General features: G+C 41.7%; 1 protein-coding gene across 1 annotated transcript in view; it reads left to right on the top strand.

Moving 5' to 3' along the window:
- The window catches only part of CHSY1 (chondroitin sulfate synthase 1), a 69,915-nt gene that overhangs the window by 13,146 nt on the left and 37,759 nt on the right, over positions 1-19,010 (top strand). The window contains exon 2 of the mRNA XM_028122800.2: positions 1,549-2,044. Within this exon, the coding sequence (XP_027978601.1) occupies positions 1,549-2,044 (496 nt within the window). The remainder of the gene's footprint in view (positions 1-1,548; positions 2,045-19,010) is intronic.

Raw genomic sequence — 19,010 nt, 5'->3', positions numbered from 1 at the left:
GTCGTTTTCATTGACCTGTCAAGTTCACTTTTCACCCCATACATGTAATTGTAACAGATAAGTAAAACAAAAACATATTGGGGAGAATATCACCTGGGAAGGGTCCTTTTTTTGATCTCATTAGGGCTAAATTGACTGCTTCATTTATATTCTGGGATGTTTTTCCTAGAAGTAGTCTGTGTAAGTGCATTTTGGAGCTGGACTACTTCTAGTATAAAGAAAGCATAGGGACAGATGTAACATGATGGCCTTAAATCAGTTGTTCAGCAGCAGGTTCCTGACTTTCTTCTCCTGCCGTGGGGGGAGCAGTTACCCTTGATGACTCTGTTGTGTCAGCTGCTGCAGCAGTTCCTCTTGGTGGCCTCAGCCGGCCCCTCACCCCTGAGGACTGTGGAAAGCATGGCTGCTGCCCCATTCCTTCCTAGCTTGTACCGCGTGAGGGCCCCAGCTCTAGGGGGCCTGCTCCCCTCGTGGCAACCCACCCTGTCCCCATATACTGCTTTCTGGGCCTGTTTGTCATCCTTGACGTTCACCCCTGTCTCGGGGACGCGTTCTCTGTGCTGTGTGTCTAGTTGGTTCTTTCTGTAGTGCTCTCTAAGTAAGGCTGTGCGCCTTTCTTTCAGGGTGCTTGTTTTAGTTCATACTAGTAAGTACACTGGTGTGTGACTGCCTTGATGAACGTCTGTCTCTCCTGATGATAGCTCCATGAGTTGGCGTCTGTGTTTTGCTCACTGTGCATCTCCCCTGGCCTTGCACATACTTGGCACTTGATGTGCGTTCAGAGAAGCTTTGTTGAATGAAGAATTTGATTTTTTTAAAAATTTAATTTTATTTAAATTTAATTTAATTAACATATAGTGTATTATTAGTTTCAGAGGTAGAATGCAGTGATTCATCAGTTGCATATAACACCCAGTGCTCATTGCATCACGTGCCCTCCTTAATGCCTATCACCCAATTACCCCTCCCCCCCCACTCCCCTCCAGCAACCCTCAGTCTGTTTCCGGTAGTTAAGAGTCTCTTATGGTTTGTCTCCCTCTCGGACTTCGTCTTATTTTATTATGCTGAGCAAAAAAAGTCAATTAGAGACAATTATCATATGATTTCACTCATATGTGGAATTTAAGAAACAAAACCAGAGGATCATAGGGGAAGAGAGGAAAAAATAAAAAAAAGAATTTGATTTTTAATTGTCTTATAGAGTGGAGGAGTTTGTGGGTAGGGGCTTGATAAGTATCAGGAAATTAACCTGGAGATCTAGACCTTGGTGCCCTGCCAATTTGGTTTTCAGCCACAGCTAAAACTTAGTTATCCTGGAAATATTTGAACACTTCATCATTATTTTTTGTTGGGGTTCTTTTGAAAATGAATTTGGGCTTTGCAATACCCCGTAGCCTGGGCTTCCGTTAAGGCGAAGCAAGCAGATGAAGTAGCTTTTTATCATTCCTTTTGAACACACAGTGATTCAGCATGAGTAGATATGTGAATTTCTGGGAATGAGAAGCTTGAAATAAACTGTTCTCTCACTGATACTTATTTTAATTCCAGAACATGGTCCAAGACAATTCCTGGGAAAGTCGAATTCTTCTCTAGTGAGGGTTCAGACACATCGATACCAATCCCGATAGTGCCACTCCGGGGCGTGGACGACTCCTACCCACCCCAGAAGAAGTCTTTCATGATGCTCAAGTACATGCATGACCACTACTTGGACAAGTATGAATGGTTTATGAGAGCAGATGATGACGTGTATATCAAAGGAGACCGTCTGGAGAATTTTCTGAGGAGTTTGAATAGCAGTGAGCCCCTCTTTCTCGGGCAGACAGGACTGGGCACCACGGAAGAAATGGGGAAACTGGCCCTGGAACCCGGTGAGAACTTCTGCATGGGGGGGCCCGGTGTGATCATGAGCCGGGAGGTTCTCCGGAGAATGGTACCACACATTGGAAAGTGTCTCCGGGAAATGTACACTACTCACGAGGACGTGGAGGTGGGAAGATGTGTCCGGAGGTTTGCGGGGGTGCAGTGTGTCTGGTCTTACGAGGTAAGAACAGAAAAAAAAAAAAAAAAATCTGTTAATCACATTATTAGTTCTGAACCAATCATAGGAAATGAGTGATGATATCTTTTTTAAGGCTTGAAGTTGGTTTGAAGGTATTGTACGTTTTTACCTGAGTTTTTTTAAACTTGAATTCCCTCTTCGTATCTTTAATCCTTCATTTTTAGGACATACCTCTGATACTTTTGTCCTGATACCTTAGTTAATAAATAATGGCATTTGGAGCCCAAAGAAACGATATGGTTCATTGTAGGTAACAGTGGTATTTTCATGATTGTCCAGAAAATTCATCGACTCTGACTTCTGCTGATTCTGCAGGTGTGATTGCAAGTGTGTCAACATTCCCAGTCCCTGTTCTTCCAAAGGCCTGACTTTTCTCATCTGGTCACGATGACCCACACAGTTTTGAAACTCAACATGTTTAGAATTCATAAAATGAGTAATGATGTAAAAAAAATGCCAATTGCATTTGACTTTGCATTTATTTTAAACCTTGGCTTTTTAGACAGTTATTGTAACCTGTAAGTTTGCAACATGGTTGTTCTTTTCAGAATAGTTGGTAGGCAGTCTCTGAGTTATCTTGACACCAAGTGCAATTTTTTGTAGGAAGTCTAGTTGTAGATGTTTTCTCTTTAAACGTTCTCGAGAACATGAGTTAGCTTTTGACTTTTCTCTGTTTTTATTGGCAGATGTGCACCTCTTGCCCGCAGTTACAAGATCTGATGTTAGTCAGAGTGGAAAAAATTATTTAGGTTGTGTTGTGCTTAGATTGATAAACTACCGGTAGTTGTGAGGAACAGAGGGAGTTTGCAGACCCTTGCCTAAGAAACAGAAACACACTTTCTGTTGTAAACTGTTAGCTTTTGTTATGAGTCAATTTTCTAAAGTGCTTGAATGAAGAAAGAGTATTCTTGCCAGTACTTGCCTTCCCCCGCGGACTTGCTTTTAAAGGTTTCCTAATAACTGTTTCTTTCATTTGAACTCTCAGAGAAGTGGACATTTTCAAGAATACAGGAGGTAGTTTTCATGTTCATTTCTAATTATAAAAGATATATATTTTAAATCTCAAATGTGACTCTGATCTCTGGGTCTCTCCACCTCCCCCCCCCCCACCTCCCGTGCATGGAGGATTGGTCACTGGATGGGGGGGGCGGGCAGAATCTCTGTTGTCATGGACTTTTGCAGCGAGGAAAGCTCTTTGGGGATATCATGCAGTTTCAAGCAGAATACAAAAGGCAGTGTTTCTGCATTTTCCCCATTCTTAATTTAGTAGTTAAAACCTTAACATGTTTCATTATGGTTAAAACATGCAGTGCCTTGTGTATTTTGGAATGTTTTACGCTATCCCTGATCTCTGAGAAGCTAGCCCTCTGCTGGGATTGTAGAGGTTAGGCCTATCTTTGAGAGAGAATTTAAAAAAGAAAAAAATGTCTTAGTGTTGTAGTGCCGTTATATTTCACATTACATAGTGCTAGATAGACACCAGCGGAGCCAGTATCTTGTTGATCAAGAACTCTGACCTAGCGTTAGTGCCCAGAGGTTGTTAGAAAGTATTGTCCTGGGGCTGCCAGGGTTGGGAGACAGTTTCAGGGCTGTTTTCACCCTATTATCTTGTAATAACCAGAATTCTCTCAGGCCTGAAGTTGGGATGCTGGAAGTCATCCTTTCTGGGCACTGGGAGCCACCTCTTTGTCTAGAGGTACCTGGCAAAGGGATCTGGTGGAGGAGGGAGCTCCCTCCCTGGGTGGTTCCCATCCCTGCCTAGGATCTCCCGAGAAGTGTGGAGGAGCGTGGGCAGTGTGGGGGCGGTCGGCTTTGGGTGGTGTCCCTGCTGCTTTTCTGTGTTTAAGTGCCTTATGATGACCGAGCTTTTCCTAGGTACTGCCCTTTTGGGAGCTCCTTTTGTGGGAGATTATCTTCTCCCAGAATGTGGCTTGTCCTTTCACTTTAAATATGATATTCACATGCAAATTGTGAATTTTAAGCGTAGCCTAGTCTCTTTCTTTTCCTGTATGGTTTGTGTTTTCTCTGTCTTGTGTAAGAAATTCTTCTCTTCCTTGGGTGACAGGAATTGTCTTCTAGATATTTTTCTGCAGATTTAAAATTCTGTCTTTTGGGTGCAGTTCTTCCTCTTTCTCATTTTTAAGAATCACATCTATGGGCACATGTACCATTTTATTAGACCTTTGATTTCTTTTGCTTTTTTGGTAGGGCTTTAAGGGCTCTTAACCTAAGTTGTTATTAGGATTTATCATCGCGTTCACCACTCAGGCAAGATTAATCCCTCATGTGGATGAGAACTTTTATTAAACTTCCTGTAAATCTACTTTCTCCATTAAGGCTCACATTATGAGAAATGATTGAGGTGTGGAGTCTTATGTTAAAGACAATTATGTTAAGCTTTGGGTCTCAGAAGGTGCTTATTTAAGCTCTTACAAATGTAGCCGGAAGGTGTACTTTTTTTTTTTTTTGCAAGTTTGAATAATGCCTTAGGATTACACTTACATAATTAAAATGGCTCGTGAGAACAACCATCATAATCGAAATCCAGATTCATTTCTAAGCTTGTTTTGATTATTATTGGTGGTTATTTATTAATATATGGCTTTAAAAAACTTTATTTGGAAATAATTTTAATTTCACAGAAAAACAAAATAGCCCAAAGCACATCCATACGCCTTATACTCAAATTAACCTGTTAACATTTTACACCACTTGCATTATCATTTGCCTCTGTTCCTGAGTGTCTCCCCACATCCCCGCATACAGGGCCATAGAGCTGTCCCTCATTTAAGAGTAACTTAAACATTGTGGCTCTTTACTTTAACTAACACCAATGTATTTTGACTAAGGATGGGGAAATTCTCTCTTATAACCACAGTACATCTTAAGTTCAACATGGAAACTTTATATTCTGATTTTATCTGTTGACACGGTACACTCCCTCCTCACAGGACCCAGCCCAGGGTCAGGGATTGCCATTTGACTGTCATGCCTCTAAAGCCTCCTTCAGTCAGGACCGTTTGCACAAGGCTCTTTCTTAGTCTTTTGTGACTAAGGCATTTTTGATAATTGGCTTTAAATATTTCATTTTCATAATAAAAAAATGTGGTTATCATATAGTAAACCATAAGGTGGTTTTTAGTAATGAGCGCTCCTCAGTGCTTACTGAAACCTCCCAGCCCAGAGCGAGAATGTGGGCCTTGAGGCCGTTAATACTGTTGGGAAAGTGGAGCAGGCAAACCTGGTTCCCCCTGGTCTCATGGGCCCAGCCTTATAACTCAAGTTACATGGGATTTTTTTGAGAAACAGTATTATTCTTCTTCTTATTTTTCAAAATTTTATTTATTTGAAGGGGAGAGTGAGCGAGAGAGAGCAGGAGCGGAGGGAGGAGCAGAGGGAGAGGGAGAAGCAGACTCCCTTGAGAAGCAGACTCCCTCCCCGCTGAGCAGGGAGCTGCTGAGCAGGGAGCTGGGATGCTGCTAGATCCCAGAACTCCAGGACCATGACCTGAGCCGAAGGCAGACGCTTAACGACTGAGCCACCCAGGTTCCCCTTGAGAAACATTATTGAAAAATTTGAAACAATTTATTTAGGCACATAAATGAAATACTATACAACTCTTTTAATAAGGGACTAAAAAGACAACTGACCTAAGTAATTTTTTCACTTTATTTTTGACTTTTTATTGAAGTATATCATACCTTTGGAAAAATGCACAGATCATCAATAAGTGTAGAGCTCAGTGGATTTTCACAAACAGAACATGGCTGGCTAACCAGCAACCAGATCTTGACTTTTCTTATTTTGATTCAACATTTGACTAGTAATGAAGGTATTTCAAGTAGAAAATAATCATTACTAATGAAAGTGGGAGGTAGGCATAGGTAGATTTGGCAACTTTAAAAGATTTATTTCATGCCATCACATGGCTTAAAATTCAGAAGTTGAAAGAGTTTATCAGGACAAATTTTCCCATCTCTATCTACCAGGTTCCCTTCCGAATTAGCCACCGTGGTTCATCCTTACAAGTGTACCACATGCAGATATAAGCAACAAAGTCTATATATCCCCCCAACCCCTTTTATGTGAATGGTAGCATGTGTTATGTACTATCCATATCTTGCTGGTTTTCACTCACAAGCTTTGGAAGATTTTCCATTTGGTACATAAGAAGCTTCATCTTTTTTTATGGACATTCAGGCTCTTTCCAGTTCTTTTCAGCAGTGTCTCTAATCAGTCCCTTAACCCAGTGTTTCCCTGCCTTTTTCACATCATGATACACACATTGAGGTATGTGTGGGGCCCCCAAAGGGCTCCTGCTACCCCACCCTCTACCCGCTGCACCCCCCCCCCCCCCAGCCCCAGACCCGAAGGGATTGTATCTTGGCACAGCTTGAAGTTGTTTGGGAAACACCAGTATACTGAGACACACCAGCGTGACGCTCTGAGTTAACCAATATTTGTTAAGCATTAGTGAGCCCAGCACTGCTCTCTGAACGGGTTGGAAACTACGAAAGAATAAAACACAAATGGCCTTTTTTTTTTTTCCCTCAAGGGCTGTCTAATTGAGGAGACAAAAACATGTTTATGAAATAGTTGAGAAAAATGTAAAAGTGTAAAAACCCTGTGATAGTGATCTTAAAGATAAAACAGTACAGAGAAGGGGTAAGATCAGTGATGTTCTTTTTAAAGAAAGCATATCTTTAAGGGAAATTGGGAGTTTAGAGCAAAATATGTAAAAAGAGAAGGTTTTCCTTGTTAGTCTGACTGGCTTAGAAAGAGATGTTGAACATCTTTATATCAGAAGCCTGGGAGTTTTTTTCTTTAATAATGGAAGAGGTAATGTTTCAACTGCTGGTTGTCATGGAGCCGGTTTGTATCTAGTGGTGCCGCCTTCACACCTTTAGGCTGCTTGTTAACCACTTGGCTGAGAACCAGGCAGGCCCCTAAATGGCTAGAATAAGATGCTCCAAATACTGATCACTGACGCTGCCTGTTTCTTCAAGGCAGAGCCCCGAGTGGTTTTATAGGGAGCCTTTTGTTCTGGTTTGATGGTTCAATCTCCAAGCTCTTAATAGATTATAAGGGCAAATTATCATCCAAAAAGGGCGCTACCATATAAAGACTATGTCAGCAGTGAGTGGGAAGGACACGAAGAAGAAGTGAAAAATAAGAAATGAGACTGTGAACACCACAGCAGTCTAAGACCCACCATTGTGTTATTGATTTTTAATTTCATTCCATATGGTTGGAGAACATACTTTGTATTATTTCAGTTCTTTTAAATTTATTGAGACTTTTTTATGACCTAACATATGGTTACCCTGGAGAGTGTTGCATATGCACTTGAGAAGAATGTGTTCTGCTGTTGAGTGTTCTGTGGATATCTCTTTGGTCTAGTTGATTTGTATGTTGATTGTTTTCTTTATCCCTGTTCATCTATTTGTTCTACCCATTATTGAAAGTGGGATATTGAAGTCTCTGATACTGTTAGATTGTCATTGTCTCCCTTTCAATTGTGTTGGTTTTTTTCTTTACGTATTTTGGGGCTCTGTTGTTAGGTGCATACATGCTTATAACTGTTACATATGCAGTTATGGATGGATGAACCCTTTTATCATTATAAAATTCGCTCTTTGTCTTTAGTGGCAATTTTTGTCTTGAAGTCTATTTTGTCTGATAGTATAGCCATTCCAGCACTTTTGTAGCTACTATTGCATGCTATATCTTTTTCCATACATTTGCTTTCAGCCTGTTTGTGTCTTTGGTTTTTTTTTTTTTTTTAAGATTTTATTTTAGAGAGAGGTGTGTGTGCACGGAGGGAGGGGCGGAGGGAGAGGGAGAAAGAGAATCCTAAGCAGACTCTGCACTGAGCACGGAGCCCAACGTAGAGCTCTATCTCACAACCCTGAAATCATGACCTGAGCTGAAATCCAAGTCGGGTGCTTAACCGACTGAGCCACCCAGGCGCCCCAGTGTTTGTGTCTTTGTTTTTAAGATTTAATTAGAGAGAGACAGAGAGAATGAATGAGTAGGCGGAGGAGCAGAGGGAGAAGCAGACTCCCCACTGAGCAGGGAGCCAGACACGGGGCTCAATCCCAGGACCCTGGGATCACGACCTGAGCCGAAGGCAGATGCCTAACTGACTGAGCCACCCAGGCACCCCTGTTGGTGTCTGAATCTAAAGTGTGTCTCTTGAAGATAGTATGTAGTTGGATCAGTTTTAAATTGGGGTTTTTAATCCTTTTACATTTAATGTCATTAGTGATAGGGTAGGATTTGTGTCTTTCATTTTGCTACTTGTTTCCTAGGTCATGTCTGTTTTGTTTCTCTGTTCCTGCAATGCTACCTTCTTAAGTGGTTTTTATACATTTTCACTCTCTTGTCATTTCTTTTATTTTTTTTGAATTATTTTTTAAAAAGCTACCCTAAGTGTTACAGTTAACATCTTAACTGATAACAAGATAGTTTGGATTAATACCAGCTTAATAATATAGTATACAAAATCTTTGCTTCGATAAAGCTCCATTTTTTCTTCCTCCTTCCTATTGTCACACAAATTATATCTTTATACGTGATAGGACCATCAACACTGATTTGTAACTACTGCTTTGTGCAGTTGTCTTTTAAATCAGATTAGAGAAAAAAGTGTTACAAACAATTTATTTATACTGTCTTTTATATTTACCTATGTAGTTACTTATTGGGCTCTTTACGTGTATTTGAGTTAACATCTCGTGTCCTCTCCTTTCAGTCTGAAAGGCCTCCTTTAATATTTTTCATAGGACAGGTTTGCTCGTGACAGATTCTTACAGTTTTTGTCTATCTGGGAATGTGCTAATTTCTCCTTCACTTTTGAAAGATGGTTTTGTTGGTAGAGAATTCTTGGTTGACAGTCTTTTTCTTTCAGCACTTTGGATGGAAGCTTTCTGGTATCCATGGTTTCTGGTGAGAAATCAGTTGTTAATCTCACTGAGGATCCCTCATATATGATGAGTCTCTTCTCTTGCTGCTTTTGAGATTCTGGCATTCAGTAGCTTGATTATGACGTGTCTAAGGTGTGGCTCTCTGAGTTTGTTGTACTTGGAGTTTCTTTGAGCTTCTTGGGTGTGTGGATTGTTTTTCATCAAATTTGGTAAGTTTTCAGCTGTCATTTCTTCAAATATTTTTGCTTTTTTCTCTTGCTCTTCTCCTTCTGCGACTGCCATATGCATATGCTTAGGTTCTGTTTATTTTTCATTTCTTTATTCTTTTTTCTTTCTGTTTCTCAGACTGGATAATCGCAGTTGGCCTGTCTTCAAGTTTACTGATCCTTTCTTCTACCTATTCAAATTTGTTGTGAATTTTTTGTTCTAATTAAGACTTTCAACTCCAGAATTTCTACTTAGCTCTTTTTTATAATTTCTACCTCTTTATTGGTTACTTTTCCCCCCTCTTTGCCTGTCTCATAATTTTTTGTTGGAAACAGGACATTTAAAGTAAGATAGCAACTCTGGGAAATCAGATTCTGCCCCCTCCCCAGGGTTTGATGATATCGCTGTTGTTTGTTTAGTGACTTTCTGGAAGTTTTGTACAGATACAGTATATCTGTATTTTTGTGTGTGTATAGCTACTAAAATCTGCTTGGTTTGCTTAGTGGTCAGCTCCTGATTGGACATAGATGTCCTTAGATGCCTGGAACTAAGAAGTCTCCCGGGCTTTGCTTAGGGGCTCTGTATATTCGCTGGTTCTTGCCTCCAACACTCACCACGCAGTTTTCAGCTCTTCCTTATTAGCCTCACTTCCTGCTTATGTAGAACCTCAAGGTCAACCAGAGTTGAGAGCTTAGGGCCTTCTCTGGTCTTCCCTGGGCATGTGCACAGTCCCATGAATGTTCATAGTCTTCTAGGTTCCCATGAATATATTAAAGCTTTTCAAAACCCCTTATGGACATGTCATACCTCAACTTTTCTTTCTAAGCTTTTTGGTTAGCCTGTGTTTTGCCCATACTGTAAGCTGCCTCCTCAGGCAGTATGATATTCAACAATTGCCTGTGACTGTTTTTAACAAGAATTTCCTCCCTTCCTCGCCAAGAGCCTTTTTGCAATAGGAGGGCTCTGAGTCAGGTCAAATAAAGACAGCCTTACAAGTAGGGTCTTCTAGGAAACCACTATGCAGGTCAGATAATGACAGTTCTCTGGGAATGGGGCTTTGAAGGAGCTCCAGTCCTGCTCTGTCCCCTTCCAGTGGCTGCCAGACTGCTGGTTTACACCATGATTGTGGACTGTTGGTTTTCAAGGTTACCACATTGCTGGGGAACAGGGAGTAGGAACGGGCAAGTTAAAATGCCACAAGATTCACTATTCCTGCTAAAATTTCACTGTTTTTCTTGCATAAATATTTCCTGGGTTACTCTGAGCCTTTGGCTAATATCCAGAGTCCTGAAAAGGTTGCCTGAAGCTGTTTTTGCCCATGTTCTCTTTGCTTTTATGGAGGAGAGAATTTTTGGATGTGTACTTCACCATTTTCCTTGATGTCACCTAAAGACTGTCAATAATGGAGCCTTAGCTTCACAGCTTAAGTTTTGCTTTTTCCAATTATATAAATCACTCTGAATATCCTCTTATCCTCTGCTTAAGAAGTCAGGGAATCGTGCTCTGAAAATTAGAAAGACTTTCAACCAATCAGTTAGAATATTCATGCATATTTATTTTTCAAATAAATTTTGAACATCCGCTATGGTCAAGACACTTCTAACTGGGGACAGAGCAGTGCAGAAAGTAGAGACCCTGGTCTCTCCTGTTATTTTGGGGCTGGGCTGGTGTGCAAAGAGACAGATAGTAAAGAGTAACATGTGGGATGTTTAAGACATAGCAAGAGGGCTGTTGGAGTCGGGTGAGCAAGGGGTGAGAGGTGTTAAGATGAGGCCGGATGGCAGAAATGTTGAGGGAAGCAGGGGACTGACTGACTGGTGAGGACATGCTCTAAGGCATAGTAGGCCTGGGCTTGAATCTCCACAATTCATTTGTCATTCTTCACCAGCCGTGTGATCCTGGGCATCAAGTTGCCTAACTTCTCTGGACCTTTATCTCCTTAAAAAAAAATAGCATAAGAAATTGCCTACCTTGTAGGGTTGTTTCAAGGGTAAATTGAGATGCTCTGTATTATCCTAGGTAGTGCTTGGCACAGAGCGAGGGCTTATGAAATACTTTAAGTATCTGAAAAACTAAGCTGTTCAGAACTCATTCCCTGAGGACTTTGCATAGGTTTTGACCTGTATAAACAAGTACTTGAATATGACTTGTAGGAACACTGTGCTGTTGGACTGCTTGGTTTTTGCTTTTAAAATTTAGAGAAGACTGTTCTGACAGAACCAATCAAAGTTGACCTAAAATGGAGAAGTTAGTTGCTTTGGATCTGTAATTACTGGCAAAACAAAACCTTCCATAAGTATGTAAACATCTCTGAAATGGTTTCACCATTTGGGATATGAGTCTTGGGCTTGTGAGGGAGGAGGTGTGGACCTAAAGGCAAAAGGCTTTGTCTTCATCATGTTCAAGTTCGGTAGGAATGTGTTAAAGATGTTCTAGGCTTTACATGTTAATCACCTTTCTTGTTATAAGGTCGCCACTAGACATAATTAATTTAGGTTGAGTTGACAGGAAAGGACTCCTTAGCCACATTATCAGGAGGTGGGATCAGTATATCATTTTCTTTATCTTAGGCTAATAGCTGAGTAATATTTTCTGTATAGTTGAAAAGATTGAGATCACACATCATCGACTCATTTCCTGTAATAAACTGACAGTCTACCTTTTAAATCACATTAGTATTCAAAGTGCTCTATGAGACATTTTGAGGTAATAAGAGTAAAATGAGCTTTAAGGACGTACTATCAATATGTGAAAATGGACAAATGTATATGAAAAATACCTCACTACCTGATAATAGTAGTAAACCAACAAACCAGGGCAGAGTAGTGTGAGCAACACAGGAAAGTGTGGAGGGCTGTTGGCACCACTAGAGTGGAGTGGGATGGACTGGGAAACTAGTGCAGAGGAGGCTTGCATTGTCTGGGTCACCCCCTTCTCTAGAAGTGGCTGGATTTCTGGACTGTTCTGCCCATTGAGGATGGTATCCCTTCACATTTGCAAGAGGTCTAAGGATGGCAACAACAAAGCTTCGTAAAGTTTGTCATTCCAGTATTTAATCATTGTTGGTGAACTGAACCGGGAAGACTGCTTGGCACCTGCAGAGTGACCAGTGAGGGAACAAAGGCCAGAATGAACCTGATGGTAGCAGTGTTTTCTGGGTCAGGAAGAGACAGTTGGAGGTAAAGCTCCTTAAGGCGGAGGAGGGAATGTTGGACATCAGTTTTCCAAACCCAGTGACATGGGAGTGTGTGTGTGTGTGTGTGTGTGTGTGTACTTCAAGCATTAGCATGGTCCATAAGTCTTCCACTAGGTTGCTCTTTAAAGGGAACTATTTATAAGAGAATCACTTGAGATGTTTGTTGTAGAGCAAATTTCCAGGCCCAAACCCAGAACCAGGCTCTTGGGAGGCGGAGTCCAATGCTCTGTGTTGTGTATAGGCTTCTCTGATAGTCCTTCTTGCTCGTGTGTAAGAACCATCGATGCCATGAATGCTCAGCAACACTTCTTAGGAGCCAGTGATGTTCTGGAACTAGGTAGAGACTAAAGTTATGTTTTGGTTAATTGGCATCTCATTTAGCTCCTGTCTTAACGCAGAGCATTGTCCAGATAGTGGAGAAGACAGAAAAGGGAGTTTGGACTTTGGTCTTTCCAGTAAGAGACTTAACAGTCCAGTGGGCAGGGAAGCGAACTTGGCGTACAGTGTCCCCTCATCATATATGTTCGACAGACTAATGCTTTATAATCTTTCTTCCTTTCTTCTCTCCTCGAAGCCGTGTTAATTGCAGTGAGTTATGTAGCTAGATGAACGTCAGTGAGGATGAATGCTGGTCAGCAGTAAATCTTGAGTAACGACAAGGGAAGAAGCTCTATTTGATGTGATGACGAAAACAAAGAACTTTTGGCCAGAGATTAAACTGAAAGACACTTTTTAAAGCTAAAACCAAACGATATTTTTAAAGATCTTTCTGTCTCTGCAGTTGATGATTTCACAAATGTCTGTTTATGTGGTCTGGTTATAAATCTTCCTTGAGCCTTAGCTTGCTTTTTTTTTTTGCCTCAGCTTTTGTTAGTTGCCATGAACCATAACTTGAGATTTGTTTAATCAAGCAAATTTCGGTTAAAAAAAAAAAAAGAGGGAGTTACAAAGTCTTTATTAATTACTATGGTGGTTTTAACATTCAGATTTTTTGAATAATCTTCTCTCCTGGTGGTGGAGCTTAATTTCTCTCCCCTTGACTGTAGGCTGTACTCATTTTTAATGAATGCAGCAGGGAGTAGGAAAAATAGTAACTTCACAGTGGAAAACCTGGCAGACACACCCCCTTAACATCAGTATTAAAATAGTCATTTATATCATGTACTCCCAAATGTCATGGGATGAGACGGCTCTTCACCTGTGCCTTAGTCCTCCCCAGGCTGTAACTCCAGTCTGGTCATGAGAAAACATCAGACGTACCCAAGTTGAGGGACATTCTACAAAATACCTGACCATTGTCCTTCCAAATGCCAAGGTCATGAAAAGCAGGGAAAGACTGAGGGACCATCACGGGTGGGCAGAGACCGAGGAGACAAGATAGCTGAAAGCATTGTGGGGTCCTGGATTAAAAGAGAAGAGACATTTGTGGAAAAACCGATGAAATCTGAATAAAGCCTATGGTTTAGTTAATGGTGTTGTGTGAATGTCAGTTTCTTAGTTTTAATATGCATAGAGTGTAGTTACATAAGATGTTGACATTAGAGGAAGCTGGGTCAAGAGATGGGATCTCTCTCTCTACTGTCTTTACAGCTCTGCTATAAACCTGAAATTATTTCAAAATAAAAAGTAGTTAGACCCCAGAGATGATCTAATCGGACACACAGAAGTGTAGTGTATGGTGTTGACCGCTCAGTGCCCTTGGGAACCGGGGCGAAGCCACAGAAGACTGGATCTTCTGTGAGTCTAAGTGGATATTGTGCAGGATGTGATTTTTAGCTTATTGACTTCTAGGAAATCGAAGACAGAAAGGTCTTTGTTTGAGAGGGCTGCAGACTTCTAACCCTCATAAAGAGCTTATCATTTGAGCAGGCTTATAATGTACCATGTTATTACTGTAAGAAATTTGTAATGGTACCATTACAGCAAAACTTTTCCCTGGCTAAAAAGAATCTTTCAGCATTCACTTAGCAATTTAATGCTAGCACTCCTACTAACGTCATCATGGTTAACCCTGTCGTGTTTTGTTCCTGGGTTTTCTCTCAGTGAGCCCTTGCGAGGATAAAGAAATCAGTACAAGATTGTTTTCTTTGCTGTCTGGCACTTATTTTCAAAGATTTTTCTTTTGAGAAATACTCTAGGTATTACTTTTCCTTTTGTGTATGTTAACCCCTGTGCATTCCCCTTCAACAGGAATATTCAATTTAGAGACAGAAGGCTTATTTTTATTTATAATTATGTAGTTTACTTAAGGCAGAAAGATGAGTTCATCCTTGTTTTTTACCACCGGAGGAATGCTTCTTTGCTTTTTATGTTGTTATGAATTGATTCTGCAGTAATTTAGAATTCTGGTTGTTTCATTAGGGGAAGATGGGTATGGAAATTGAAATATCCTAGATGATATAAACACACTTAAATTTTTTAAAATGGTTAACTCCTTCAGTGAGCTATCTCTATGCCTGCCCCCTGACGGGCCGTGCTCTAGACACCGTGGCTGCAGCAGTGAACACAGCAAAGCTTGCTCTCATGATGCATTTACTTCTTTGTGGGGACGTCAGAAGAGACGAGGATGTACTGGCAGGTGATGCTAAGCTCTCTGAAGAAATACAGCATGGTAAGGGGATAGAGTGATAGAGGGGTCAGGGAGTGCCAGCCCAGCTGAGAAAGTGAAAGTGAACCTTGTTTATATCCAGGGAGGACCATCTCTAGCAGAGGGAATGAGGCATGCAAAGGCCTGTAGGCAGGAAGTGTGTGCATGATGAGGACAGCAAGGAATCTAGGTGGAAGGGGCCAGATCCTGTAAGGCCTGTCCCCGATGAAGGCTCTGGGTTCTATGCTGAGTGAGTTGGGCAGGCACCAGGGGTTTGGGGCAGAGGAGTACAGGAAGCTGTTTCAGAAGGACCCCTCTGGTTGGTGTGTGGAGAAGACGCTGCAGGGGAGCAAGCACTCCTGGTAACTCAGAGGGAAAGGTAGCTTGGTGCAGGTGGCAGCAGTGGGAGTGATGAGAAGTGATTAGCTTGTGGATGAAGTTTGAAGGTAGAGCTGATAGGACTTGTTGAGGGCTGAGATGTGGGAGGGAGGAAAGTTGCCTGAGCAGTCAGAGGGATGGTTACAGGGATGGAGAAGACGAGGAAGTTCAGGCTAGAGATACCAGTGTGAGTCACCTGCATTTCCACAGTATTTAAAGCCAGAGGAGCAATGACATCACCAAGGAAGTTAGGCTAAGGGGGCAGCCAAGGAATTGTGGACCACAGATGGCTGGTGGTCCACACCTGGGCAGAGGCTGGAATATTGTTTGCTTGGAGTAAGAAACAGTGGGGCTTGTGTCCCTGTGATTCAGAGGTCGAGTTTATCATGGAATTTGACATTCAGGTACGTTCATTTAAAACTGCATGGTTTTGCTTATTTTATTTAATTATTTTTTTTAAAGATTTTTATTTATTTATTTATTTGACAGAAATCACAAGTAGGCAGGAGGGCAGGCAGAGGGAGAGGGAGAAGCAGGCTCCCTGCTGAGCAGGGAGCCCAATGCGGGGCTCGATCCCAGGACCCTGGGATCATGACCTGAGCCGAAGGCAGACACTTAAACGACTGAGCCACCCAGGCGCCCGTGTGAAAGATAAGCCACTCCATAGAGTTGCATGCATCATCACACAGTTGCTTTACCTCCGTAACTATTTGATAGAGAAATGTACCAGGGACTTAGCCTTTCTGTTATAATCTTTGGCCTATGAAATCCTAATAGACAAAGAGCTTGCTGATGACCAAGTGATCTAAGTCACTTTATAGTAGTTACAGTAGATCAGTAAGATTTCCAAGTGCGTACTTACCATGGAAGGCAGAAGTCACTATTAACTTCAGGAGAGAGTTATAATTGAACATGGATTCAGTTAAGCCTTGGTAGTAAATAATCTGTTTTTGGAGAGGATGAGGTTTAAAGGACATCCTACACTTCTGCTGTGGTGAGAACATGCATCTAAACTCTGCTCTCCCAAGCCTCTGTTCCCTCTTCCCTGAAACGGGGATGTTGAGCGCATCCTGGATTGTGCGGACGGTAAAGTGCCCAATTCAGAATTTGAATCCAGGCAGTCTGACTGCAGAGCCTACAGTCTAACTCTAATGCAATTACATTTTCTTTTTGTGTATCATACTGCACTGCACTCTACCTTTTTATTGTAACTGTTGCCAGTAGTTGTTTGAAAAGAACCAATAAATTTCGATTGTTGACAATTTTAGACAAAGGGAAAATTTCCATGCTTCATACCTTTCTTTGGTGGGTTATTTTCAGTATACTCATCTGTTTAAGATGATATTCAGCTGGTAGCTGTTAGATCTCATAGTACACCGTACGTTTTGTTTGTTAGACCCTCGCCAAGCTAGTGTAAATGTCTAGCTGAAAAGCAGTGGTTTAAGTGGGTTTAAAGTGGTGGACCTCAGCCCAAGAACCAACAAAAGAAGTGTTTGATCTCTAATCCCTAGATTTACCCTTAGGAAGTTTTTAGCGCAAAAGAGAGGAGTAGAACAAACATTCCTGGATCAGTTTCTCACGTCTTTAAGCTAGTCTTAAAATTTCTCAAAAGTCACTTTAAAGATGCTGGTTGGTCATAATCTTCTGAAACAAGTCCTCTGAATTCTCTGGCCGTGATGAAGGTGTTTATTAACTGTATAATTGAATTTTTAGGTAGTTTAGAAGATGGTAATATTCCACATTCACAGTTGATTTTATGTGGTATTCTGCAGTCGTCCCTGTGTGAAGAAAAATACTGCCAGATTCTTGGTCAGAAATCTTCATTCTCTGCTATAATTTTGTAGGGGAAATCCATTGATGTCATCTAGACTTAGAGTACATGTAGTAAGTTGAATAATGGCCACCCAAAATATCAAGTCCTAATCCCTTAAATTGGTAGGTATTATCTTATTTGGAAAAAGGGTCTTTGTCCTGGAGAAGGCAGGGCAGAGGTTCCACAGCCCCATCATGTCTCTGTGGCCCGAGGAAAACCACTCTCTTCCTCTAATGTGGGGGTGTTTCTTATGGTTATGTTGTGGTAAGTACCTCACAAATGGTAAGCATTCACTAATGGCCATTCTTAGTGTTGGGTTTGTCTAAAGCAGTGATTCTCAAACTGTGGTCCCCAGGACAGCAGCCTGAGCATCACCTGGTTCTGAGGTTCCCCCCCATCAGAAATCAGAACCTCTGTGCGTATAAACATTATCATGTGTCAGAGTCACCTATGGGGCCTTTTAAAACACAGACTGCTGAGCCCCCTCCCTGGACCGGATTCAGCAGGTCTGGGACAGGGCCTGAAAATTGGCCTTTTTTTTTTTTTTTAAAGATTTTATTTATTTGACAGAGAGAGACACAGCAAGAGAGGGAACACAAGCAGGGGGAGTGGGAGAGGGAGAAGCAGGCTTCCCACTGAGCAGGGGGCCCGATGCGGGGCTCGATCCCAGGACCCTGGGACCATGACCTGAGCCAAAGGCAGACGCTTAACAACTGAGCCACCCAGGTGCCCCGAAAATTGGCATTTCTAACAACTTGCCAGGTGGTTCTGATGCTGCTGGTCCAGGGATGACACTTTGAGAATCACTGGTCTAAAGTTTGCTGGTTTACAGAACAGTGAGTAGAAAGAGATTTTGGTTTGTTTGTTTTGTTTTAAAATAAACTTTTGGCTTTAGGGGAGTTTTGGATTTACACAAAATCACGAAGATAAAGGCCATACTTTATTCAGATGTTTTTAGTTTTTACTTACTGTCCTTTTTTTTTTTTATCATTGTGTCTCCTTAGACCCCTCTGGTCTATGACCATTTCTTCAGCTTTCCTTGTTTTTTGATGATCTTGACAGTTTTGAGGAATACTGGTTAGTTATCTTGTAAAACGTCCCTCTTTTGTAGGATTTATCTGATGTTTTCCTTATGATTAGACTGGAGTTACGGGATTTGAGAGGAAGACCGCAGAGGTGAAGTGCCATTCTCCGCACGTCATGTCAGGAATAAGACTCAACATAGCACCATTGATGTTGGGACACCTGGTTGAGGGAGTGTTAGGTTTCTCCTCTGTGAAAACTCTCTCCTCCCCTTTCCAGAGTTTGCTTTCTGGAAGGAAGGCATTAAGCGCAGCCCACACTTGAGGAGTGAGGAGTTATGCTCCCACAACCTGAGGTTGGACTGTCTACGTATATTGTTTAGAATTCTGCACAGGACATTTGTCTGTTCCCTCCCCCTTATTGATTAGTTGTTAATTCATATCAGTATGGACTCAGTGATATTTAATTTATATTTCGGGTTATATACTACTTTATTTGGTTGCTAAAATTGTTCCATCCCTGACCATTGGGAATTCTTTCATTTGGATTTCCCCCCTACCTACCCTTCCCCTACGTCTCCCCTCTTCCCTTCCCCTACTTCTCCCCCCTTCCCTTCCCTTACTTCCCCTACTGCTCCCCCTCTTCCCTTCCCCTACTTCTCCCCCTCTTCCCTTCCCCTACTTCTCCCCCTCTTCCCTTCCCCTGCTTCTCCCCCTCTTCCCTTCCCCTACTTCTCCCCTCTTCCCTTCCCCTACTTCTCCCCTCTTCCCTTCCCATACTTCTCTCTCTCTTCCCTCCCTCTCTCTTGAGCACTTCCC

The sequence above is a fragment of the Eumetopias jubatus genome, unplaced genomic scaffold (assembly GCF_037043125.1).
Source record: "Eumetopias jubatus isolate StellerSeaLion01/CBP00866 unplaced genomic scaffold, mEumJub1_p1.0 scaffold_7, whole genome shotgun sequence".
Classification (NCBI taxonomy): Eukaryota; Metazoa; Chordata; class Mammalia; order Carnivora; family Otariidae; genus Eumetopias; species Eumetopias jubatus.
Note: the sequence above shows the minus strand (reverse complement) of the source record. Positions and strands in the feature narration are given on the sequence as shown.